Source organism: Podarcis cretensis, assembly GCF_951804945.1.
Source record: "Podarcis cretensis genome assembly, chromosome: 9".
In the NCBI taxonomy this organism is placed as follows: domain Eukaryota; kingdom Metazoa; phylum Chordata; class Lepidosauria; order Squamata; family Lacertidae; genus Podarcis; species Podarcis cretensis.
This window is the reverse complement of record NC_137178.1, coordinates 5,731,484-5,756,680: the sequence shown is the minus strand read 5'-3', so window position 1 is coordinate 5,756,680 and position 25,197 is coordinate 5,731,484. Positions and strand designations below refer to the sequence as shown.

Sequence of the window (25,197 nt, the reverse complement as noted above, 5' to 3'; positions counted from 1 at the left end):
ACTGATGTGGAGAAATCCAATAAAAATATGCAAATAAATAGATGCAATGCAAGAGGAATCTAGCATAGCTTTGCTGAAGAATCAAAATCTGCCTTCGAAAACCTGAGTGGCAGAATGCCCACGCCATTAGTGTAATTATATGCTGACTTGGGCATGAAATTTATGAAGGATTTGGGGGGTAGAAATGTCTTTGCGGCCCAAGTTTCAGAGGGTTAAAAATACCAACTTGCTTCCTTAATTCATCAATGGGCAAATCAGGAGAACCAGATTTAAAATTAGGGAGATATGAATGGGGAACGTTGGAAAGATGCCTTATGCAGAGCCAGGTGGTCAGTCTTCTTCCTATGCCATAAGAATGGAAGAAGAGTCCTGCTGTGGCCGCCAATACCATATAACACCGGTCCTGAAAGTCCTACGTTGGCTCCCAGTATGTTTCCAAGCACAATTCAAAGTGTTGGTGCTGACCTCTAAAGCCCTAAACGGCCTCAAAGGCCCAGGATACCTGAAGGAGCGTTTCCACCCCCATCGTTCAGCCCGGACACTGAGGTCCAGCTCCGAAGGCTTTCTGGCGGTTCCTTCCCTTCAAGAAGTGAGGTTACGGGGAACCAGGCAGAGGGCCTTCTTGGTGGTGGCGCCCACCCTGTGGAATGCCCTCCCATCAGATGTCAAGGAAATAAACAACTATCTGACTTTTAGAAGACATCTGAAGGCAGCCCTGTTTAGGGAAGTTTTTAATGTCTGATATTTTGTTGTGTTTTTAGTATTCTGTTGGGAGCCACCCAGAGTGGCTGGGGAAACCCAGCCGGCTGGGCGGGTAATGAATGAATGAATATTACAGTCATACCTTGGGTTACAGATGCTTCAGGTTGTGTTTTTTTCAGGTCACGGACCACCGAAACCTGGAAGTACCGGAACGGGTTACTTCTGGGTTTCGGCGGTCGTGCATGTGCAGAAGCACCGAATCGCAACCCGCACGTGCACAGACACGGGTTGTGAATGTGCATCCCGCACGGATTATGTTCGCAACCCAAGCATCTACTGTATTATTATTATTATTATTATTATTATTATTATTATTATTATCATCATCATCATCATTATCATCATCATCATCATCATCCGGCCAATGGCCCATCTAGTCCAGCGTTCTGTTCTCACAGTGGCAAACCTGATGCCTCATCAGGGAACCCCAAAAGCAGAATCTGTGCACAAAGAGGCCTCTCCCCTCCTGTGGCTTTCAGCAACTGGTATTCAGGAACACTGATGTCTCCATCTGGGGAGGCACAACAGAGATAAGCACGATGTAAGCTTTGCAGTGAGTAGCTCCCTTCTGCCTGCGAAAGAACTGCCGACCAAGGGCTCAGAACGGCTGCTTTCCCTCCGCCTCGCAACCTGCTCCAGTCCAGTCAACACCTTGAGCAACTATGAACCCACTATATGCTCCGATGTACAAAGGACCAGTTCTACGAGGAACTGAACCAGGCTGCCAGGAAGGTTGCAGATTGCAAAGACCTCTTCCTAGCTGGGAGGTTTCAATGCCAGAGTTGGGGACGGTCATCACACACAGGACAAGTGCATAGGTCATCATGAATGAGAATAGACAAAGGCTGTTTGAGCTGTCCTCTTATCACAGCCTCTGCATCACAAACACCTTCTTCTCCACCAAGGCGAAACACCGAGAGTCCTGGGAAACCTAAACTGCACACACACATATTCCTAATGCAGCCTGTCTCGCCTTACAGGGCTGTGCTGAAGATTGCTAAAGCCAGCTTCCCCAACATGGTGCCCATACACACCCAATAGCCAGGATGATGGGAGGGAGCTCTGGTCCAAAATACCTGGAGGGCACCAGGTGATTTAAGGGGTGCAAGATATGCTCAAAAATACTTGAGATGCAGTAAAGAGCTGCTTAGCTCTGCTGACATACAACTGACGTCGTAACGTTTTTTCTTCGGCTGTTTTAATACTTCAAAAGCAGCTCTCATTACTGGAGCCGAGGGAGCTGTTCAGAGATTTCTACCCAGGATCTCTCTCTCCTAGGTCAGAATTAGTCATCCGTTCCTATGTGCAGAAAGAAAACACAAACACCTAATTGGAATCATACTTAAAAATAGGAAAATAGCTCGCACCTAAATCTGAAGAAAAACAAGAACTGGCCTGTGTTGAGTTTTTCTCTTTTGTCTTTTCTGAGCTTTTAAGACCACCTCATTATTATTCTTTAATATATATATTTTAATTTCAGGGATGCGACTGAGACCTGGGGTGGTGCTGCAGATGTCGGCAACAAGGGAGAGAAACAAAAGGGATCCTAAGAAATTGTAACCTCTGCCCAACCCCAGAGAGCTTATAATCAGGTGTCTGGAAGCCCATGTCATGTTGAAGGAGGTGTGAAACATCCAATAAGGTTTCCATCGCCCTTTTGGGTCCCTCGCTGAGCCTGGCTGAGCTCTTTCCTTCGCATGTGTGCCGAAGAGACGGCTGTGTTGCCATCGCCAGTTCTCAAAAATAGCAGCCCCTTTCGCTTTCTCATCAAAGGAACCCGTTGCACCCCCTGAGCTGCGACTATTTCACTTCTCACCCAGCGGCAGAGTAGGAGGGGCTGAGATTTCCAACCCCCTGGAAGCCGCAGGTTTCATCGCACCCCACAATAACTTGCTCATTCCGTCAGACGGGGAAGGAAGAAAATCCCATGCATCGAGAACCTGCATTCTGAAGTGTATACGAGGCCCAGGGGCAATTAAACTGAGACCATTTGGGGTGACCTGCCAGGTGACGCAAGAGAATGCAAGGAGGGCCCGCTGGATCAGGATCAGTTGCCTGTGGGAAACTTGCAAGCGCATGAGCACTCCCAGATCCTCTGGTTTCCAGCAGCTGATGCTCAAAAATGCAAAATAAACAGCAAAAACAGACAGACCTCAGCGTAACACTCAACATGGAAGTGTGGCACTCAAAATGGAAGCATGGCACTCTCTCAAAACAGCTTCCGAAAAAAGTTCACAAACCAGAACAATTACTTCCAAGTTGTTTGAGTACCAAGGCATTTGAGAACCAAGGTACCACTGTGATTGCAATTTAAAAAGAGATGCAAGCAATCTCACCATAGAAAAGGAATATGGTACCCAGGTTGACCGCATCCCTGCTCGGTCTGGTGTCGAGGTGCTTGCAATAGACGAGCAACTTCCACCATGGTCCCTTAAAGCCAGATTTATCCTGGGCAGCTATTGCAGGAGGGGATGGCTTCTGGCTGTCCCCTTGCCAGCCGAAACAAAATAAAAATAAAAAAAAATATTTCCAATAGCACCTTAGAGACCAACTAAGTTAGTTGTTGGTATGAGCTTTCGTGTGCATGCACATTTCTTCAGATACCCTGGCAGCCATTCAAACAGAGCACTGTCTTCTGCAAAGTAGGACACATGGGCACCCTGAGACCAGAGCTTGCCTTATTTGAGCAGTGGAAGGAATCTCTAGACCCGGGCAGCGCCTGGCCACCCCATATACACAGCATTTGATATTTTCATATATTCATTCGAAATAAGATGGGGTATCTACTCTTTTTCATTACTGTTTGTATTATAGTTTATAATTTTTGTAAAGTGATATGTGCATGCAGGCCATTGTCTGTAAAAAAATTATTTTCAGTTTATGAAGCAATTCTATATCCTCCCACCACGCTGACGAAGAATTCTACAAAACAGTAGTCAACATCCGGAATCACTGTTCAGTGTTGGACATCATATTTGCTGAATACACAAAGCTTCACAGCTTGTCTTTCATCGTACAAAGTCTGGTACCTCACTTCATTTAAATATTTTCAGAGACTTTGAGTCGAAAGATTTCATATTGTACTTGTTATGGTTTGAAGGAATTCTATAGGTAAAGGTAAATGGACCCCTGACCATTAGGTCCAGTCGTGGCTGACTCTGGGGTTGTGGCGCTCATCTTGCTTTATTGGCCGAGGGAGCCGGCGTACAGCTTCCAGGTCATGTGGCCAGCATGACTAAGCCGCTTCTGGTGAACCAGAGCAGCGCACGGAAACGCCATTTACCTTCCCGCCAGAGCAGTACCTATTTATCTACTTGCACTTTTTGTGTTTTCGAACTGCTAGGTTGGCAGGAGCAGGGACCGAGCAACGGGAGCTCACCCCCTCGCGGGGATTCAAACCACCAAACTTCTGATCGGCAAGTCCTAGGCTCTGTGGTTTAACCCACAGCGCCACCCGTGTCCGAAGGAATTCTATAAAGATTGTCCATTGTGTATGTACACGGTCATCGTGTTGCCTAGACATTGCTGACCACCCCATACACACAGCAGCCTCTTCTGCAAACTCTACAGAGGCCAGACAATTTTGACTTCCCCCTTGCTCATTCAGGGTTTATCCTGGCCCATCTGAAACAAAACCCTCCGGCCTCCGGCCTCCGACCTCAAAACCGCACGCGAGAACTGCGCACAAGCGTTCCAAAGGCTTTAAGCCGGGCGAGCGAAGTTCCTAAGAAACATTTAAATTCTTTCCCCCCTTCTTGAACTGCCCTTGTCAACCAGGAAACACGGACAGAGGCCTGGCCTATCAGGGAACACAATTGGCCCATCCATTTTCCATTCTCGGAGTAGGAAGCGCTAAAGTGGCCGGCATCCCACCCTGACATCAGGGTTTCTAAAATAGGATTTATCAGATGGAGCTCGCGGGGCCGGCATTGTGCCTGGCGACATGAAAAGGGCTTTGCTATTAATGTGAGGAAACGCAACTATTGTGTGCAGAATGATACCCATGCCGTCCCAGACCACTTGTCTCTGGACGGCTCTCTCTCTGGAATTCCTTGGCGCCGACAGAGTGGGCTCCTTCTTATATCCACGCAACCCCTCCTTTCGGGGGGGGGGAATGATCTCAGCCGCGGGACCCACCTCCTGCCCTCGCCCGCTCATGTTTTGGAAGCTCTCACTTGCCGGTTGAGTTTCCCGGTGGTTTGCCCCGGGTGTGCCTGCGTTGCGTCTGGAGCGCTTTTCAGGAAACTGTCGATTCAGTATCTCGGCACGGTCTATTGTGTGGAGGGTGGGACAAGCCTTATTAAAAGTGGGTGTTTGTGTGCAAGAAAGTGTAAAGGCTGCCCCATTATTACAGCTAAACAAAGCCACATCCTGCCTTCCAACTGGCTCTCCACCAAATTGCTACCACCGAGAAAATAATAATAATGATTTAGGAAAAGGGGGGGTTTGGACACAACCACTGCCAGAAACTTTTTTCTTTCTTGTTTTCGACCTCAGGCACAGATGCACGGAGAAGCGTTTGCCATTAGGAAACAAGCCAGCTAGTAAAAGAGTTAGCACAGACGGGGGGGGGGGGGGGGGGAAATGACTTGTCCTTGGTCCCATATTGCTCAGTACTGTCTACACTGACTGGCAGAAGCTCTCCAAGATTTCAGATAGGGCTCTCTCCAGCCATTCCTGGAGATGTCAGGATTGGAACCCGGGACCTTCTGCATGCAAAGCAGGTGTTCCTGAATGGAGCTGAACTCCTCCCCAGTTGGCACCGTCCAATATTCACAATCTTGAATCTGGGAGCAGAAATGGGCTCACCTTTCAGTTTCCCCACAGAAAGCCTCTCAGACTCAAGTTTGTCATTTTGCTAAAGGAGATGTACAATGAGCTGAAGATGGCCGAGGCAAGGACATTTCAGGTGTCCCTGCGTCTGGGTACACACACAAATATTTCTAGCTGATATGTGGTTAATGCTGATGTTATTTTACAGGTTAAAGTAAAGGTAAAGGTACCCCTGCCCGTACGGGCCAGTCTTGACAGACTCTGGGGTTGTGCGCCCATCTCACTTAAGAGGCCGAGGGCCAGCGCTGTCCGGAGACACTTCCGGGTCACGTGGCCAGCGTGACATCGCTGCTCTGGCGAGCCAGAGTCGCACACGGAAACGCCGTTTACCTTCCCGCTGGTAAGCGGTCCCTATTTATCTACTTGCACCCGGAGGTGCTTTCGAACTGCTAGGTTGGCAGGCGCTGGGACCGAGCAGCGGGAGCGCACCCCGCCGCAGGGATTCGAACCGCCGACCTTTCGATCGGCAAGCCCTAGGCGCTGAGGCTTTAACCCACAGCGCCACCTGCGTCCCTATTTTACAGGTTAGAAACGCCCATATTGATTTGATAATCGTATAATAGGGATTTTGCTGTAACTGCGATGTTTAGCTCATTTAGTTTCTGCTTTGTTGATAGTGTTTAGAAGACATCTGAAGGCAGCCCTGTTTAGGGAAGTTTTTAATGACCAATAATAATAATAATAATAATTTATTATTTATACCCCGCCCATCTGGCTGGGCTTCCCCAGCCACTCTGGGCATCCAAAAAAATATTAAAATACTGTAATACTGATGTTTTAATGTATTTTAAATCTTTTTCTTGGAAGCTGCTTTGGGATTCGTTTGAACAGTGGGGTAGAAATACAATCAATCAATCAATCAATCAAATTGTGCTGTGGAACGAGAAATGGCGTCACCACCAAATAACTTGTGTTTTCCTCTTGGCGCTGGTTGTCTAGGTCTAGGACATGGGTAGGCAAACTAAGGCCCGGGGGCCGGATCTGGCCCAATCACCTTCTCAATCTGGCCCACGGACGGTCTGGGAATCAGCGTATTTTTACATGAGTAGAATGTGTTCTTTTATTTAAAATGCATATCTGGCTTATTTGTGGGGCTTGCCTGGTGTTTTTACATGAGTAGAATGTGTGCTTTTATTTAAAATGCATCTCTGGGTGATTTGTGAGGCACAGGAATACGTTCATTATTTTTTCCCCAAAATATAGTCTAGCCCCCCACAAGGTCTGAGGGACTGTGGACCGGCCCCCTGCTGAAAAAGTTTGCCGACCCCTGGTCTAGGACAATGCAAAATGCTTGCAAGTCCAGGGCACAGGAATTATCCACAGGAGACACCTTGTACCTGAAAGACAGAATGTGTGAATCAACCCTTTATCTTCAGAGGCTTAAGTTCCAAAGGTTGGATGGCCATCTGTCCTGGATCCTTCAGCTGAGATTCCTTCATTGCAGAGGTTTAGACTAGATGACCCTTGATGTCCTTTCAAACTCTACAATTCTCCGATTCTAAATAGCTGCGTTATTCTCCTACCTTTGAGCAACAACGCTCAGATCTAATTCCCCGTATTTTTCATTCTGCTGGGATGTTGTAGTAGTTACTATACACAGAGCTACTTCCTTCCACCACTAAAGCTATCACAAACCTGCAAACTCGTCAGATACCTTCCTAAGGACTAGTAACTTCTTGGGCACATAATTTAACATGGTTCTACGAATCCGCCTTTGCTCTTAAGACATGGAACTGGCCTCAGAAACCTGAGAGGCAGACTCAGGTCATATTTCTGAATGCTCTTATCCTGACCCCCCCCCCCCAAAAAAAAAGACCTGCCATGTGTAGGGTACAGCACAGTTATTTTCCAATACAGTGGTACCTTGGTTCTCAAACGCCTTGGTACTAAAACAACTTGGAACCCAAACACTGCAAACCCAGAGGTAAGTGTTCTGGTTTGCAAACTTTTTTCGGAAGCCAAACAAGCTCGTTTTGAGTGTTACGCTTCCGTTGCAACGGCTCTCAACCTGTGGGTCCCCAGATGTTGTTGGATTACAACTCCCATCATCCCTGACCACTGGTCATGCTGGCTAGGAATGATGGGAGATGTAGTCCAACAACATCTGGGGACCCACAGGTTGAGAAACACTGGTTTAGAGTGTTACGTTGAGGTCTATCTGTTTTTGCTATTTATTTTGCATTTTTCTGGCTCTTTCCTTTTTGTTTCTGTGACTGTGTGGAACCCAGTTCAACTACCGATTGATTGATTGATTGATTGATTGATTGATTGTGTGACTGCAGTACATTGTTTATTGCTTTCATTTTATTGCTCAATGGTCTCGTTAGATAGTAAAATTCATCTTAAATTGCTGTTTTAGAGGTTGTTTTTAAAAGTCTGGAACAGATTGATCCGTTTTGCATGACCAAAGCGCGCCTTGGTTTTGGAACGGACTTCCAGAACGGATTAAGTCTGAGAACCAAGGTACCACTGTATACAAAATGTCCCAATGTCAGCCTGGATAGCTCAGTTGTTGGGAGCATGGCGTGGCGCTGATCACGTCAAGGTTGCAGGTTCGATCCCCATCCGGGACAACTGCATTGCAGGGGATTGGACTAAACAATCTTTAGGTTCCTTCCAATTCTGTTATTCTATGATTCTAAGGTGGGATGGGGGTGGGGAACCATTTAAAAACATAGCGCAGCCCTGAATTCCACAAGACAGACTTCCAACTTGACTAGCTTCAATAAATTGTGCAAGCCCTGTTCTTTTTTCCCTCCCTCTCCTTCATTCCCCCAGGCAAAATTATGCTAAAGTTTAGCACATTGACAGTTTTAAAAGCAAGCCTATGACAGCGCAAGTATGAGATTTATTATACTTGCATTATGAACATGCATCCAAACGCCTCGAGGCTCTGGGCATGTTTTCTAAACCTAATAAATAACAACATGAACAGTAAGGGGTTGTTGCTTTCAATCGCATGGCTCAGATGAGCCTGTTAGGAGTTAAGTGCTCCCAGAGAGCTCAGAACATAGTTTTAAAGGGTATAAAACTTCTGTTCCCAATGGTCTATTAAAACAGGAGTTGAATGCTATTACGAGAGCGGTCTGACCTATCAGTGGGGCAGGGGGACAGCTAGGTCAGTTGTCCATCTAGTCAGTGAGGGAAAATGAGAGCAGCCACAGCAAGCTACAAGCCCCCCCCCCAAACCACCAGAAATTCTGCCTTTGCAATAATCGCCGTCATGTTCAAGACCAGTAGCGAAGCCAGAAAGGTCACAGACAAAAGGGAGCGTTGCAGATCCTCCAAGTGTCCCTGTTTTCCAAAGACAGTCTTGGATTTACAGAAGCCGTCCCGGTTTCCGATTTGATCCCACAATGTCCCGCTGTACACCTACAGTCATACCTTGGGTCACAGACACTTCAGGTTGTGTTTTTTGAGGTTACGCACCTGCCGAAACTCGAAAGTACCGGAACGGGTTACTTCCGGGTTTCGCGGTTGCGCAGAAGCGGTAAATCGCGCTTTGCGCATGCACAGGCGTGCCGAATCGCAACCCGCACGTGCACAGAAACACCACTGTGGGCTGCGAATGTGCATCCCGCATGGATCATGTTCGCAACCCGAGCATCCACTGTATTTTCATCGGAGAAATGTTGGAGGGTATGGTACTGGCTTCTGTATCAACGCCGTTTTAGCAATCTAGGTTAGACTACTGCACTGCGCGATGCGTGGGGCTGCGTTTGGAGACAGTTGCAGAAACTTTGGCTGGCACAGAATTCGGCAGGCGGATTGCTGAACGGGACCAGGCGGACCCAAGGATATAACCTGAATTCTGGCCTGGCTGCGTTTTCTGTCAGTCGGTTTCCAGGCTCAACTCCAAATGCTAATTGTGGTTACGAGTGTTTGAACCGGACCTGGAAGACCTGGGTTCAGATCCTGGGCCAACCACAAAGCTCATTGGGACATTCTTATTTCACTCTAACCTACCTCACACAGTCATTGTGGGGATAAAATGGGGAGGCGAAGAATTGCGTGCAGCACCTTTAACTCTTCAGAGAAAAGGTGGGATAAAAATGTAATGGTCATCACTGTAGACTCTCTTCCTCCTGGATTCTGTTCCATCAGGCTGAGGTGTTAATTCCAAAAAAAACCCACCTCTCCTGAAAAGGCTTTTAAGGTAGTTTACCATTACGTAGCATGGACAAATTTAATGATATTTGAAACGTATTTATCGAAACTATAGTGGCACCTAAATCAACATATACCCCAGTGATTAATTTATACCTCTACATATATACTCCAAAGTTTCGTAACCTTAATTATAAAGTAAAGGTAAAGGGACCCCTGACCATTAGGTCTAGTCGTGGCCGACTCTGGGGTTGCGGCGCTCATCTCGCTTTATTGGCCGAGGGAGCCAGTGGACAGCTTCCGGGTCATGTGGCCAGCATGACTAAGCCGCTTCTGACGAACCAGAGCAGCGCTCGGAAATGTCGTTTATCTTCCCGCCGGAGCGGTACCTATTTATCTACTTGCACTTTGACGTGCTTCGGACTGCTAGGTTGGCAGGAGCAGGGACCAAGCAATGGGAGCTCACCCCGTCGTGGGGATTCGAACTGCTGACCTTCTGATCGGCAAGTCCTAGGCTCTGTGGTTTAACCCACAGCGCCACCCACGTCCCTATACTTTATGGTTATTTTCTTACTGCTGTTTTCCTTTGCTTTTTATAATGTTTTTAATGTATCCTCTTTATTTTTCTCTTTTCTATTCTTTCCCCCTCCCTTTTATTTCCTTTAACTCACTATTATAATCTCAATAAAAGAAGAGTGGCAGATGAAGAACTTTGCAGAACTGGCGAAGCTGATGGGAAAAATCAGAAAACAGTGCGATCAAGTATTCCAAAAGGACTGGAGCAAATTTATACAATATTTGAAAGATCATTGTAAGCAGTTAACAACACTAGCATGGTTACCCGAAGACTTGTAATGAGAAATTTCTGGCCTTCCTATATTTAAATTTTGAGGTATCTTGCCATGAGTTATATTAGAATTGGGAAATATATAAGATGCTGTGATATAAAGATTACTTTCGAATGCCATCAGGTGGGAAGGAAGTAAGTCGATAGGCTCTAAAGTGTTGAAGAAGTAATGTGGATAATAATGATGTGATTACATATGTTTAAATGGAAAATTAATAAAAATTGTTTTTTTAAAAAAATATATAATCTCAATAAAATATAAATAGTAAAAAAAAGAAAAAAGAATATACAAGCATGGTCTCTGTCAACTGAAGAAGAGGCAGTAGCAGACGGAAAAGGTCTTCCCCTCCCAGATTTTTTTGGAGTAGGAGGAAGAGGCCTATCGATGGCTACCAGCCCTGAAGGCTCTCTACAGTCAGAGGCAGTGACGCTTATGAATGTGCTGGAAACCACAGGATGTAAGAGGGCTCTTGTGTTCGAATCCTGCTGTTGGCATTCCCAGAAGACACATCTGGTTGGCCACTGTGAGAACAGGATACTGGCCTAGATGCGGACCCTTCTTATGTTTTCATTTATTTTCTTATTTAAAAATATTCAGCCTGAGGGTAGCTAGGTGCCAGCTTGCTGCAGTTCAGTGGTACCTCTGGTTGCAAACGGGATCCATTCCGGAGGCCCGTTCACAACATGAAAAGCCTGCAACTTGAAGCGCCATATCTGCGCAGGTGCGCAGCATGATTTGGCGCTTGTGCGCATGCGCGAAGCATGATTTAGCACTACTGCGCATGTGCGAGCAGCGAAACCTGGAAATAACCCTTTCCGGTACTTCCAGGTTGCCGCGTGACGCAACCTGAAAAAACGTAACATGAAGCAAACGTGACATGTGGTATGACTGTATTCCAAAACCGCTTCTCAGATATGAGAACAAAGCACTGAGCAAAGACTAGGCACGCCTCCTGAGCACAGATTAAAACTTAACGTTTAAAGATTAGCAGAGCAAGGTGTTTCGTTTCGTTTTGACAAATGGTGTCAATCATGCCAAAAAAGGATGTCTGTCTCTGGCAATGTTTCAGCACTCCTTGAGAAAACATTTAATTATTGCAATTGCTCTTGCTCGCATCATCTTGCAGAACAAATCTGATTGGCTATGTAGTATTTCGACATGTTCCCTGATTGGCTGGGACATCCATGGACCAATACAACCAAGGGAGAAATCAGCCTCCACAAAAATGGACAACCCTTAACAGGCCTTAGCCTTCCTACCTCAACCAAAATTGCTGGTTTTTGCAGGAAACTGGGACACATTTGCGTGCAGCTGTGGAGTTCAATTAATCATTAATTTCAGAATGTGGCAGCAGCAGTCTAATGGGCAATAACAATAATATTTGAACAGCCTGTGTGCTTAGATTAAACTCGAATGCACTGCATTTTTAAATTGCTCCTCTACAGTGCATAATGATTTGGAAGAGATACTTTAGAAACTAAGCGTGTCGCGCAATTTCTAGGAAGCACTAACGCCCAGAGAAATTTATATTCTAACAGCCTTCTGAAGACTGAGGTTGCATGAGTCATACCTATGAGCCCATGCATATCGAGCGGACGGCTTCAAATTTTATTTAACACTTTGTTGTTTGAAGCGAGTCTCTGAGATGTGCAGTGGCCTCTGTGCAAACCATTCCCAAAAAATTGCTCTCAAAGCGATACCACACCTTCAAGTAGGAATTTCTCCCTTCCATCAAATAGTGATGGATGTGAGCACTTAGCCAACGAACCCCAAGCCAAGTCTTTGGTCCAGGGAGCGAGAGAGTCCGTTCGACTCTCCAACAGCTCTTACCACCAGAAAGCTTTTCCTGACGTTTAGTCAAAATCTCCTTTCTTGTAACGTGAAGCCTTGGGTTTGAGTTCTACCCTCCAGAGCGGGAGAAAACAAGCTTGTTCCCTCTCTCAAGTGACAATGCTTGAGATGCCCATCACATCTCCTCTCTGTCTCCTCTTTTCCTGGTTAAACATACCCAATTCCCTCAACTGTTCCTCATCAGGCTTGGTTTTCAGGCCTTTGATCATCTTGGCTGGCCTTCTCTGTACATGCTCCAGCTTGTCCACATCCTTCTTCAATTGTGGTACCCAGAACTGGAAACAATAGTGGTGTGGTCTGACCAAGGCACAATAGAGGAGTACTTCCTTTGACCCTGTCAATGCAGCCTAGAATAGCATTCGCTTTATTTGCTGCTGGATCACACTGTTGACTTGTGCTAAGCTTGTGGTCCACTAAGATCCCTAGATCCACAAGACCAAGACAAAATATGGAATGGCCCTTACCTGTAGCCCTAAGAGCCCACTAGAGTTTAGGAAGAAGAGTAACAGAAAGGGTAGCATGTTATTTTAGAGCATACAAGTCAACTCCTAGGGGCTGAGGTCCTTTCAGCTCCACCAATAAATTATTTGTGGGGGCCTAGCCTCCCCAAAGTTGATGGGCATTGCCATTCAAATGGTGTGTGATCAATGATGCAGGGGCCGGGGCTTATCTGCACCCTGCAATATTTTATTCAAGTTGCCCCCCCCCCCCCCGATTTAGAGAACGGATTGTCAGTTTCTGGACATGCATAAAGAGGTGCGCCACCTTCTCCAAAGTGCGCCACCCTCTCTCATGCGCTCTTATTATTTACTTGGGAAAACATCCAAACTGCTTAATCAAAAAGAAATACAGTCATACCTTGTTTCTCAAACGGCCTAGTTGACGAACAAATCGGCTCCCGAATGCCGAAAACCTGGAATTAAGTGTTCCAGTTTTCGAACATTTTTCAGAAGCTGAACGTCCGACGAGGCTTCTGTTTAACTGCAGGAACCTCCTGCAGCCAATCAGAAGCCATGCCTTGGTTTTTGAACGGTTTTGGGAGTCGAACAGATTAAGTTTGAGAACCAAGGTTCCACTGCACATCTCTAGGCAGGGTATATAAAGCGATCATCCATGATGCACAGATAGAAACCAGCAGAATTTTTAAAAAAACAAAACAAACTAATGTATATATAACTAAACGATGTGTCTGGGTAGCCTTCCCGGCATGGAGTGACGTTTTTAGAAGAAGTTGTAAAACAGCATAGCAAAGGTGCCTGTCCAATGTTAACAGGCAGGCAGCTCCAGGCAGAACTCAGGTCCTGCTCAGAGGTTTCCCATCGCCACATCTGGATTGGATAGGCCTTTGGCCTCATCCGGCAGCCAGACCACAGTTGTCAACTTCTCCCTTTTTTTAAGCGAAATTCCCTTATTCCGAATAGGATTCCTCACAAGAAAAGGAAAAGTTGACAGCTACAAGCCGGACTCCTCTCTGCACTGCAAGACAGACGCCTCACAGCTGTGGGCCAAGCGTTATACGGCACATGTTTGGGTTCAGCAGGCGATGGGAGTCACGTAACTTGCAGCTTCCGAAAGCAGCAGGGGAAACGGCCTTAGACCAGCCGGGGAAAGCTAAGAGCAAGGGGCCGGAATCCTCTATTCATTCCGGCGAGGGTTTTTTCCTCTGCAGTCAAACAATGCTAATTCACAAGGGCAGGATTTTTCGAATAGCAGAGAGGCAAATAATGGCACAATCGATTGCGTAAACAGAATAGCAAGAAACGGACGAGGCGGGGGCACAATGAGCAGGCCGACATTCTGGCATTCCTCCATGCACACCCCAAGGGGAAGGTGCTAAATTTAGCTGCCCCTCATTTCGCCTCGCCTTGCCCTGCGTCCACCTCCCCACCCAGCCCTCTGGGGGCTGTCGGGCTTATTGCATTGTCAGCGCTGGCGTATCTCAAGGTGCAGAGAGAAAAAAGCACCTCGTGGTGCAAGGAGAAGGGTGGAAAGATATACATCGCAGTTCGTGGGAGAGAAACATAGCAGGAGCTAGCGCACATGAGTCAAAGAGGTGGTTTCTCCCTAGGCAGAGAAGGGCAGCCTAGCCAGAGAGAGAGAGAGAGAGAGAGAGAGAGAGAGAGAGGGATGCGCTACACAGGGTCACAGAAACATACGAAATTGCTTTGTGCCAAATCAGAGCACCGGTCCATTTAACTCAGTGTGGTCTACACTGTCTGGCAGCAGTTTTCCAGCTGAGCTACTCTCATGGACTGGCTGGATGCAGAGGAGTGGGAGGGAGGCAACCGCTGGGAATTGCCAGGGGAAGAAAGCTCAGAGCCAGGGGATTAGTGGTGGGTCGGAGGGAGAAGAGGGAGCAGACTGGGAGGAAGAGGCGTCAGAAGAGGCAGCAGGGTTTCGTGAGCTGGGAGAGTCTGTGGCAGAGAGCAGTCCAGAATCAGAGGCAAAAGCAAAGGTTGGAGAGTAGGGGAGGGGCCAAGAGGCAGAGATGAGGCTGAAGAATCCAGGGAGTCTCCCACTCCTGCTGCAACCAGCTCCCCTCCCCAATGGTCTCCCAGAACCAGAAGAGGTATGAAGAGGGAGGAGCAAATTCAAGCATGGCGGCATAGTCTCAGATTGCTTGGGAAAGACCCGGGAAGGAAGGAGACTTAGGGAACTGTGGGATCTTCAGTCTCCACAACAGGGGCAAGATCTACCAATTCGAGCTGCTGAGCTCAATAGGCCTGACCTCCTGCACAAACTTTGTTTCCATGAGTAAACAGTTAACTTCACTGATGCCTTGTGATTTCTTGCTGACTTGTTCCTGACAGCTACAGCCTATCCTTTCAATTTTAAGAACAAAGGAAGTGCTTTATACTGAACCAGGCCATTGGGGCATAGAGCTGACTGGCAGCAGGGTTCAAATGGGCTTTACAGGGGGTTACCAGTGTGATGCCCAAGGGCACATCTGCAGAGGCCTTGCCTGGTGCCCACAGCGTCCCCTTCCCCCACCTTTCCTCTTGCTGAAATTAAGCTTGGCGGCAGTATTCTGCTGCAGGCAACTGAAGAGATTTGTGGTGTGTGCTTGGTTGCAGCGTGTGTGTGTGTGTGCAATTCTCACAACAGTTTCCCCCGTCTGGAAATGTATCCATAGGCCCAAAATGTTTGACAACCCCTGGCACGGAACGAGATTTCCCAGAAGCTCAGGCACCTGCTGTTGTGCTAACACAGTCAGCAAACAGCACAGATGGAAGCGAAGACAAGCGGGACATTATGGGGGAAATTATGTATTGTAAAAATTGATGGAGACGACGCTTTGTGGCTCTGTTGTGCCCGTGCTTTGTTCTCCTCCTGATGCGATCAACTGTACCATTATACACCTCTTTGCATATAGAAACATGACACAAACGCCCAAGCAAACAGAGTTTCAAATAAAAAAACCGTCCAATTCTTCTGCAAATAGAAAGCAGCCTGTGTCTTCAAAATTGACTTCAACAGGATGCCACACACATGTATCCGTAGCCTTAGGTGTGTGTTTTTTGTGGGGGGAGATCGTTATGTTAAGTCTTCACACTTTAGGGGCTAATTCAGTGTTTCCCAACTTTTTACAAATCTCTCTCTGGGAAGATGGAAGTATTTTCCAAGCATGGCAGAAAAAGAATATTTTATTAAGGGTAGCCTCTTTACCAAAGAGTCTTCCCATTTTGAACACCCATGCGCCGCCACACAACCGAGTCCTCTAACATGTGCCAAGACAACCCCTTGTGCAAAATGAGAAACAGCCTCATTCTCGTTTGCACAACACTGTAAGCCATGGTTAAGCTTAAAGGTAAAGATAAAGGTACCCCTGCGCGTACGGGCCAGTCTTGCCAGACTCTAGGGTTGTGCGCTCATCTCACTCTAGAGGCCGGGAGCCAGCTCTGTCCGCAGACACTTCCGGGTCACGTGGCCAGCGTGACAAGCTGCATCTGGCGAGCCAGCGCAGCACACGGAACGACGTTTACCTTCCCGCTGGTAAGCGGTCCCTATTTATCTACTTGCACCCGGGGGTGCTTTCGAACTGCTAGGTTGGCAGGCGCTGGGACCGAACGACGGGAGCGCACCCCGCCGCGGGGATTCGAACTGCCGACCATGCGATCGGCAAGTCCTAGGCGCTGAGGTTTTACCCACAGCGCCACCCGCGTCCCTATGGTTAAGCTTAACTATGGTTTAAAGGTGAATGCGCAGCCTGCTGGTGCACGGGGAGAAGATCATGGCCGCTACTTGGAGTTGAGACGTGTTTTGGTTTAGTGTTAACATCCAAACACAGGCTTGCTGGGAGAGAGACAAACTATGAGCCTGGGCTTGGATACAAGGTTCAATCAAACCATGGTTTAGTTGCCAGTAGCATGGCAGCTGCAGGACCAGAGAAGGAGCAAAGGAGGGATGATTTTCTTCCCATCACCAACACAATGGTATCCACCTTTAAGCCATTGTCAAGCTTAAAAGGTAAAGGGACCCCTGACCATTAGGTCCAGTCGTGGCCGACTCTGGGGCTGCAGCGCTCATCTCGCTTTATTGCCGGAGGGAGCCGGCGTACAGCTTCTGGGTCATGTGGCCAGCATGACTAAGCTGCTTCTGGCGAACCAGAGCAGTGCACAGAAACGCCGTTTACCTTCCTGCCAGAGCAGTACCTATTTATCTACTTGCACTTTGACGTGCTTTCAAACTGCTAAGTTGGCAGGAGCAGGGACCGAGCAACGGGAGCTCACCCCATCGCTGGGATCCGAACCGCCGACCTTCTGATCGGCAAGTCCTAGTCTCTGTGGTTTAACCCACAGCGCCACCCGCGTCCCATCGTTAAGCTTAGCTGCGATCTAAAAGTGATGTGCAAACCAGGCCATGGAAAACAATTTTACAACCAGTCGGGAATTTATGAGAGAGAGACACACCAAGATGGTCTCAGGTACGAAGCATCCTTACCTGTAACGTTCTGCTGTACATCCAAGTTGACATTCACAAAGAACCTGATGCTGTCCCCGGAGACAATCGAGGAATTGACAGTGTCAAAAAGTTCTTCACCCCCGACTTCTTCTTTGTTCTCACAGCCATCGTCCGTATCGCACTTAAGGTAGCCTGCAACAAGAAAGAGACTGTTTTATTGCTCACTCTCCGCCACACATCTCAGGGAATCAAAGCAAAGTCTTATCAAGGTGTTTTTTGCAAAGGCAGAACAAAGCAGCCATTTTTGCTCTCGGCGGGATCCTGTTCTTCCCATCAGGCATGTTCCAAGCGTATTCTCTGAGCAGGTCAAAGGAATTTCAGACTTAGGAGGGAGAAATAAGAAAAAGGTACCAGAGCTGGGAGGAGAAGTGTGCTCAGGGCTCGAATGAGAATTCTGTCCTGACTCGTTCGGAGCTGCCTTTATTTTGCAATAAATTGGCTTCGTGCAACTTAAAGGCTGACCGAAGCTTGCCTTTTGTAATTGCTCCTTGAAGTCAAGAGGGTTAGAAACTTAAAAGAAAAGAAGAGAGAAAGAAGAAGAGAGAAAGCAGCCTCCACATTTTAATGAAATCTTGTTCCAGGATTTTGGGGAAAGTCCAAGAGGAAGACGCAATAAAATGCACACTATAAAGGGAGTTGGAGGATTGGAAGGTGCTTTATACAGAATCAGGCCATGGGTCCTTCTAGCTCAGAACTGCCCACACTGGCTGGCAGCAGGTCTCTGCGGTTTCAGGTCTTTCCCCCAGCCATACCTGGAAATGGGAGGGACTGAACCAGGGCCCTTCTGCAGGCAGAACAGCTGCCCTACCATTTTACTATAGCCCTTGCCCTTGCACAAGAGATCAACGGAATACAGGACAGTTATAGCAAGCTGAGTTGGTTAAAGCACGCTGCTGACAATGCCAAGGTTGCAGGTTCGATCCCTGTAAGAGACAGCTGCCTATTCCTGCATTGCAAGGGCGTGGACTATATGAGCCTCAGGGTCCCTGCCAAGTCTATTATTCTAGGTCAGGCTATTTGGGTGTCCAGCCCAGCCTTGAGAGCACTCTGCCAGCGCCTCTCCGAGTCTTCTGGCGTCTTCCACATCACCTGCTACCTTCATCCTTCTGAGCTGAACTGAACCTGGAGCTTCCTTCACACAAATCATTTATTTACAGTAGAACCTTGGTTCTTGAACTTAATCCATTCTGGAAGTCCATTCGACTCCCGAAACCGTTTGAAAACCAAGGCGTGGCTTCCGATTGGCTGCAGGAGCTTCCTGCACTCAAGCGGAAACCAGATCGGACGTTCAGCTTCCGAAAAACGTCTGCAAACCAGAACACTTATGTTATGGTCTAAGTTGAATAGGATCCAAAATTCAGCAGTCTGATTGGTCCTAGAACAATAGGACCCAGAATGCAGAAGTCTGATTGGCCCACAGGAGCCACCCAATCCAGCTCCAGGTGGAAGTGAATCCGGAACCTGATTGGCCTACAGGAGAATCCCGGAATTAGCCAATCACGTGGGGCCCATTGTGTATATAATGTATATAAAGCAGACATTCTGGGGGAACTTCCATTCCTCCTCACCACTATGAGCTGAATAAAGAGCATGAAATCCACTCTCGACTCCGAGTATATTTCAACTTATTTCCGGGTTTTTGGCGTTCGGGAGCCAATTTGTCTGTTAACTAAGCCTTTGGAGAACCAAGGTACCGCTGTATTTCCGAGAGCCAGTGTGGTGTAGTGATTAAGAGCGGTAGTCTCGTAATCTGGTGAACCAAGTTCACTTCCCCGCTCCTCCACATGCAGCTGCTGGGTGACCTTGGGCCAGTCACACTTCTCTGAAGTCTCTCAGCCCCACTCACCTCACAGAGTGTTTGTTGTGGGGGAGGAAGGGAAAGGAGAATGTTAGCCGCTTTGAGACTCCTGAAGGGGAGTGAAAGGCGGGATATCAAATCCAAACTCTTCTCTTCTTCTCTGCACATCGCTTTTCTTCCATCTTGGAACCCGGGGCAGCAGCTTATGCTTCCCTTGCAGCCTCCCACGGCTCAGACTCACACCTGGCTTCCTCCCCAAAGTATAGCTACTACCTTTAAGCAGGAGCCCTGGAGGAAATCTGGTTTCTGTGCGTTCCGACGGGAACCGATCCATGCCACAGAAAGACAGCCTTTTAAGGCTGCCATCTTCAGGCTGGATTCTGAACACGTCCTTGGACAACTAGGCTGCTCCGCGCCGGTCGCCAGAAAGGTTTCATTTCAACATTTCCCACTCGCTCCTATTACATCATGCATGTTCAGCATACAGAGTTTGCTGCTGCAAAGAGGAGACAGAGACAGCCTCCAGCTGAGATGGATCACAGAATCATAGAATCATAGAATCATAGAGTTGGAAGAGACCACAAGGGCCATCGAGTCCAACCCCCTGCCAAGCAGGAAACACCATCAGAGCACTCCTGACATATGGTTGTCAAGCCTCTGCTTAAAGACCTCCAAAGAAGGACACTCCACCACACTCCTTGGCAGCAAATTCCACTGTCAAACAGCTCTTACTGTCAGGAAGTTCTTCCTAATGTTTAGCTGGAATCTTCTTTCTTGTAGTTTGGAATCATTGCTCCGTGTCCGCTTCTCTGGAGCAGCAGAAAACAACCTTTCTCCTTCCTCTATGTGACATCCTTTTATATATTTGAACATGGCTATCATATCACCCCTTAACCTCCTCTTCTCCAGGCTAAACATGCCCAGCTCCCTTAGCCGTTCCTCATAAGGCATCGTTTCCAGGCCTTTGACCATTTTGGTTGATTTGAAAGGCAGGTGAGGAAACAAACTTCACTCGTATATGTTCATCTCACTGGTGATTGGAGGAGATGGGTATTGGTCTAATGCGAAACAGGCAGCTCTTCTTAAGAGCACGCAAACCATCTGGAATGAGAACTAGGCAGGAATTTTTGAGATACGGACACACAGGTTTTTGATTGCAAAAACGAAATTGGGGGTGAAGCATCACACCAGCCGGATTAAATTAATTAGAAGTGTTTCTCTTTCGCTCGCTTTCTTTAACCTCTTGCAAGCCCAAATTATTCACTGGATGCAGACATGCCGCAGTGAACTGGCTCTAAAGGATTAAGCAGCCCAAGCAGTCTTGCAACATGCAATTGCTCTAATAATAGGAGGTTCGCGGGCTTTTTCATAAACAGTCATAAAATCCTGGGGAAAGCGAGCTAATGTTTCAAGCGTCACCTAGTTTTTAAACAATGTGGGGATCTGTTTGTTCTTTGGTTATGGGAGGGCAAAATGTGGGTGGAGCACAAAAACTATCACCGTGTAGCTGAGGAAAGGTGGGCTGCAACAGGCAATAACAAAACATGTGATTTATTTAGAGAAATATTTTTATACCGTCGTAGCATGAAATCATAATAATTAATAATAATAATAATAATATATTTTTTATATCCCACCCTCCCCACCCTCCTCAGAGCGGGTAACAACAATAAAAGTAACACAGTTTGCATAAAATCACAATCAATTAATTGACATGCATTCTAAAATCAATTCATTCTAAAATCAATTCAGAATCAAATTCATGGCAACCATTGAGCTAGAGTTCTGTGAGGATTACCAAAGGAGGGGGTCAGGCTGTGCCCTGGCCAAAGGCCTGGTGGAACAGCTGTGTCTTGCAGGCCCTGCGGAAAGATGTCAAGTCCCGCAGGGCCCTAGTCTCTTCTGACAGAGCGTTCCACCAGATTGGGGCCACAGCCGAAAAAGCCCTGGCTCTGGTTGAGGCCAGCCTAACCTCCCGGTGGCCCGGGACCTCGAAGATGTTTTTATTTGAAGACCGTAAGGTCCTCCGTGGGACATACCAGGAGAGGCGATGCCCAGCGTCAAAAGGTAACACCTTTTTTTAAAGCTAGGGAAAGCAACCTTTTTGCTATTAAGAGCTGTACAGTGCTACCTCGGGTTAAGTACTTAATTCATTCCAGAGGTCCGTTCTTAACCTGAAACTGTTCTTAACCTGAAGCACCACTTTAGCTAATGGGGCCTCCCCCTGCTGCCGGAGCACGATTTCTGTTCTCACCCTGAAGCAAAGTTCTTAACCTGAGGTACTGTTTCTGGGTTAGCGGAGTCTGTAAACTGAAGCGTCTGTAACCTGAAGCGTATGTAACCCGAGGTACCACTGTATTCCTGGATAGCCCAGTTCAGTGGTTTTCAACCCGTGTGCCGTGGCACCCTTGGGTAACCAGAATGATGGTCAGGGATGCCACGGGCAACACTGTCCTCTGTCCCTCTATCCTTCCCTGCCTCCTCTGATTTTCTCTCGCATCTCTGCCTCCCCAAGGCTTGCACAGCTGTTTGTTGCAGCAGCCCTGGCCATAAGCTCCCCCGGTGAATGGCTCCCCTGGTGCTGGCCAGGGGGTGCTTCCCAGGCCCCTATTGGGCAGTTGCCCTCTTTAGGGCAAAGGGGGCAGCTCGGAGAGCAGGGGCAGCAGCCATGGCTGCCCAGAGGACTCCCAAGGAGAGGGGAGAGAGGGAACACTCCACAAGGGAGGGTTTCAAAAAACATAATAGGCTGCTGTCAGGGAACTGCCACCAGAACAGGGCCGGGAAACAGAGGGGCAGTTGTGTTACAGGGAGTCTCCGAAAATCTTGCGAAGCAGTTCCTCTTCCGGTGATGAGGAAAGCCCCACCTCCAGTGGGGAAGAGATGAAAGGACCAGAGGATGATGGTGGGAGCCTCGGCACCGCTCCTTTCCAAGCCGGCCAGGAGGGAAGCATGCCCCTTGCCCCTTCCGTTGCCCACCCTGCGCAGAGGTCTAAAGCGCAAAGAGGGAAGGAAAAGGCTGGGCGTAACGAGGCTTTTATGTTGGGGGAGGTCCAGGAAACAAGCACTCCCGGATTCTGCTAGCGATTGAGGCAGACATGAACTTTGGGGTTCTGCACTGTAAATAGTTTTGCACCTAAATAAAACCTGTAAAGGACAGGTCGGAGTCCTGCCTGGTTACTCGTGAGCAACCACCCTTGCCATCTGACAGCTGCCAGCTCTGCAGGCAAAGGGGTGACCTCACTGGGCTAATGAGCAGTTGGTCAAGGGAGCCGTGGACCCAAAAAGGTTGAAAACCTCTGGCTCAGTTGGTTAGAGAGTGGTGCTGATAACGCCAAGGTTGCAGGTTCGGTCCCCGTATGGGGCAGCAGCATTTTCCTGCCTTGCAGGGGGTTGGACTAGATGACCCTCAGGGTCTCTTCCAACTCAACCATTCAATAATAATAATAATAATAATAATAATTTATTATTTATACCTTGCTCATCTGGCTGGGTTTCCCCAGCGACTCCGGGTGGCTTCCAACAGAATATTAAAATACAATAACCTATTAAATATTAAAAGCTTCCCTAAACAGGACTGCCTGTTGATTCCGTAAGTCAGGGGTAGGCAACCTAAGGCCCGGGGGCCGGATCTGGCCCAATCGCCTTCTAAATCCAGCCCATGGACGGTCCGGGAATCAGCGTGTTTTTACATGAGTGGAATGTGTGCTTTTATTTAAAATGCATCTCTGGGTTATATGTGGGGCATAGGAATCCTTTCATTCCCACCCCCCCAAAAAATATATATATAGTCTGGCCACCACATGGTCTGAGGGACGGCCTACAGCTGAAAAAGGTTGCTGACCCCTGCCATAAGCAATCCATTAGGGGTCTGCATGTGGATTGTGGGTGGGGTACCAGAGAAGACAATGTGTGGGGCCTCCCCTTTTCTCTTCCAGCCACCCCACTGCCTTTCTCTCTTTGTGTAGCAGATCACATCACTCTTGCCAGAGATCTGAACTGAACTGCTTGCAGAGAGCTTTTGAAATAGGGGGGGGGAGGGGGTTGGGGGGTCCTTGCAAAGCATTAGGCCAAAGACATGAGGTTGCCCACGTGTTTTAAAGAGATAGGGGGAACAGACAGAAACCAGTCAATCACTTCTTTGAATCTGTATCTTGTATGGAATTCCAATCTAATAACAGTTGAACTTAGAGGGGTTATTTTTCAATTAACCGACAAGCAGCGCAGGGTATGTGTCATAAATGTTTTTTGCAGACACTCGCGCTTTTATTTATTTTTAAAAAATCACACCCTGCTTTTCACATGTGTCTCAAAGCAGATGACAAAGAAAAACAAACAAATAAGAAATCATAAATAAATTTTGCTTTGAGCTTAAAAGGCAAGAGAGCAGATTGCATCGGTGCTGTGAGGGCATTCAACAAGATTTGTGGAATTATTGGCAAGAGATATCAGAAAGTCAATTGTAGGCGGACGTCTGAGCCAGATTTCACCTATTATTAAACACTGCCACTTGATAACCAAAATTGCTTCTGAGCTGTTCGTAAAACAAAAAACAATAATTGCACAACATTCTGTGCAAATTTCCTTTCGTGCAACGACCACCATCTGCTAAAACTGCTAAGCGGCACAGAGTCTTAGTGTCTCCCTTTTTTTAAAAGTACCACCTTCGACTTCAAGGGTGCTCAGAGTCTCGGGTCTCTGCTGTACCCATTTCTATAAGGTTTTACCATCAATCAGATTGTGCTTGCTTCAGCTGCAAAAAGAATTCTGCACTTATCAACACTGGCAACCACCCAAAGGCCGGTGAATGATATTTCCTACCTTTCTGCAAGAATCTACAAGATGCAGAAGAATGCATCGAAATCTCTTGGAATTTGGGGAGGTTCTTTCGTTATTGAATCCTGCAAAACACCTTGGGAGAGGGGCGTGCATTGCAAGGGATCATCACCTTGTCGTCGGGAGTGGGCTTGCACATTCCTATGACCCTTGTGAGTGAAGCCGTTGGGAATCTCGTACTCCCAGCACGGTCACCCAAGGCGGAAAGGTCAAAAGGAAGGAGCCAGACAAAGAATGATCCAAGAAGTTCTCAATGGCAGAACAGGCGGATGATAACAAGCCGTATGTTACAACGGCTGTGAAGGCCGCAGCAGATAAGAATCTACCGGTCGTTGTGATACTCATGCCATCGGAATACAGCAGTACCTCTGGTTAAGAACTTAATTCGTTCTGAAACTGTTCTTAACCTGAAGCACCACTTTAGCTAATGGGGCCTCCCGCTGCCGCCGCCGCCGCACGATTTCTGTTCTCATCCTGAAGCAAAGTTCTTAACCCGAGGTACTATTTCTGGGTTAGTGGAGTCTGTAATCTGAAGCGTCTGTAACCTGAAGCGTCTGTAACCCGAGGTACCACTGTAGAGCCTTACTGCGAAGACTGTGCATTGGTCAGCGTGCACTGATCTACACACACAATACAAATTCACGCACAGGCGTCTTGCAGAAACCCATCCCTAACCGAAAGTCCCACGGCGATTGGCAATTAGTGCAAACCCTCGCCACGATCAACTCCCACCCGGGAACCAATGTCCCCACTGCGGAAGGACATGTGGATCCAGAATTGGCCTCCACAGTCGCTTACGAACCCGCTGTTAAAACCGTGTTTATGGAAGACAATCTTACTCGACAAAGTGATTGCCGAAGGAAGAAGAAGAAGAAGAAGAAGAAGAAGAAGAAGAAGAAGAAGAAGAGGAGGAGGAGGAGGAGGAGGAGGAGTTTGGATTTGATATCCCGCTTTATCACTACCCGAAGGAGTCTCAAAGCGGCTAACATTCTCCTTTTCCTTCCTCCCCCACAACAAACACTCTGTGAGGTGAGTGGGGCTGAGAGACTTCAGAGAAGTGTGACTGGCCCAAGGTCACCCAGCAGCTGCATGTAGAAGAGTGTAGAAGAAGCAGCAGCAAGGGGGAGCAGGAAGAGACACGCCTAACCCGAATCGCGGCAACTGCATTCCCACTGAACTCTACTCCGCTGCTGCACCAACCCT

The 25,197-nt window shown here is 47.6% G+C and overlaps 1 protein-coding gene across 6 annotated transcripts in view; it reads right to left on the bottom strand.

Annotated features, from left to right (window-relative positions):
- The window catches only part of SLC4A11 (solute carrier family 4 member 11), a 249,849-nt gene that overhangs the window by 93,107 nt on the left and 131,545 nt on the right, over nucleotides 1-25,197 (bottom strand). For all 6 annotated transcript variants that reach the window (XM_079990778.1, XM_079990781.1, XM_079990776.1 and 3 more), the window contains exon 3: nucleotides 17,343-17,495. In XM_079990778.1, the coding sequence (XP_079846904.1) occupies nucleotides 17,343-17,495 (153 nt within the window). The remainder of the gene's footprint in view (nucleotides 1-17,342; nucleotides 17,496-25,197) is intronic.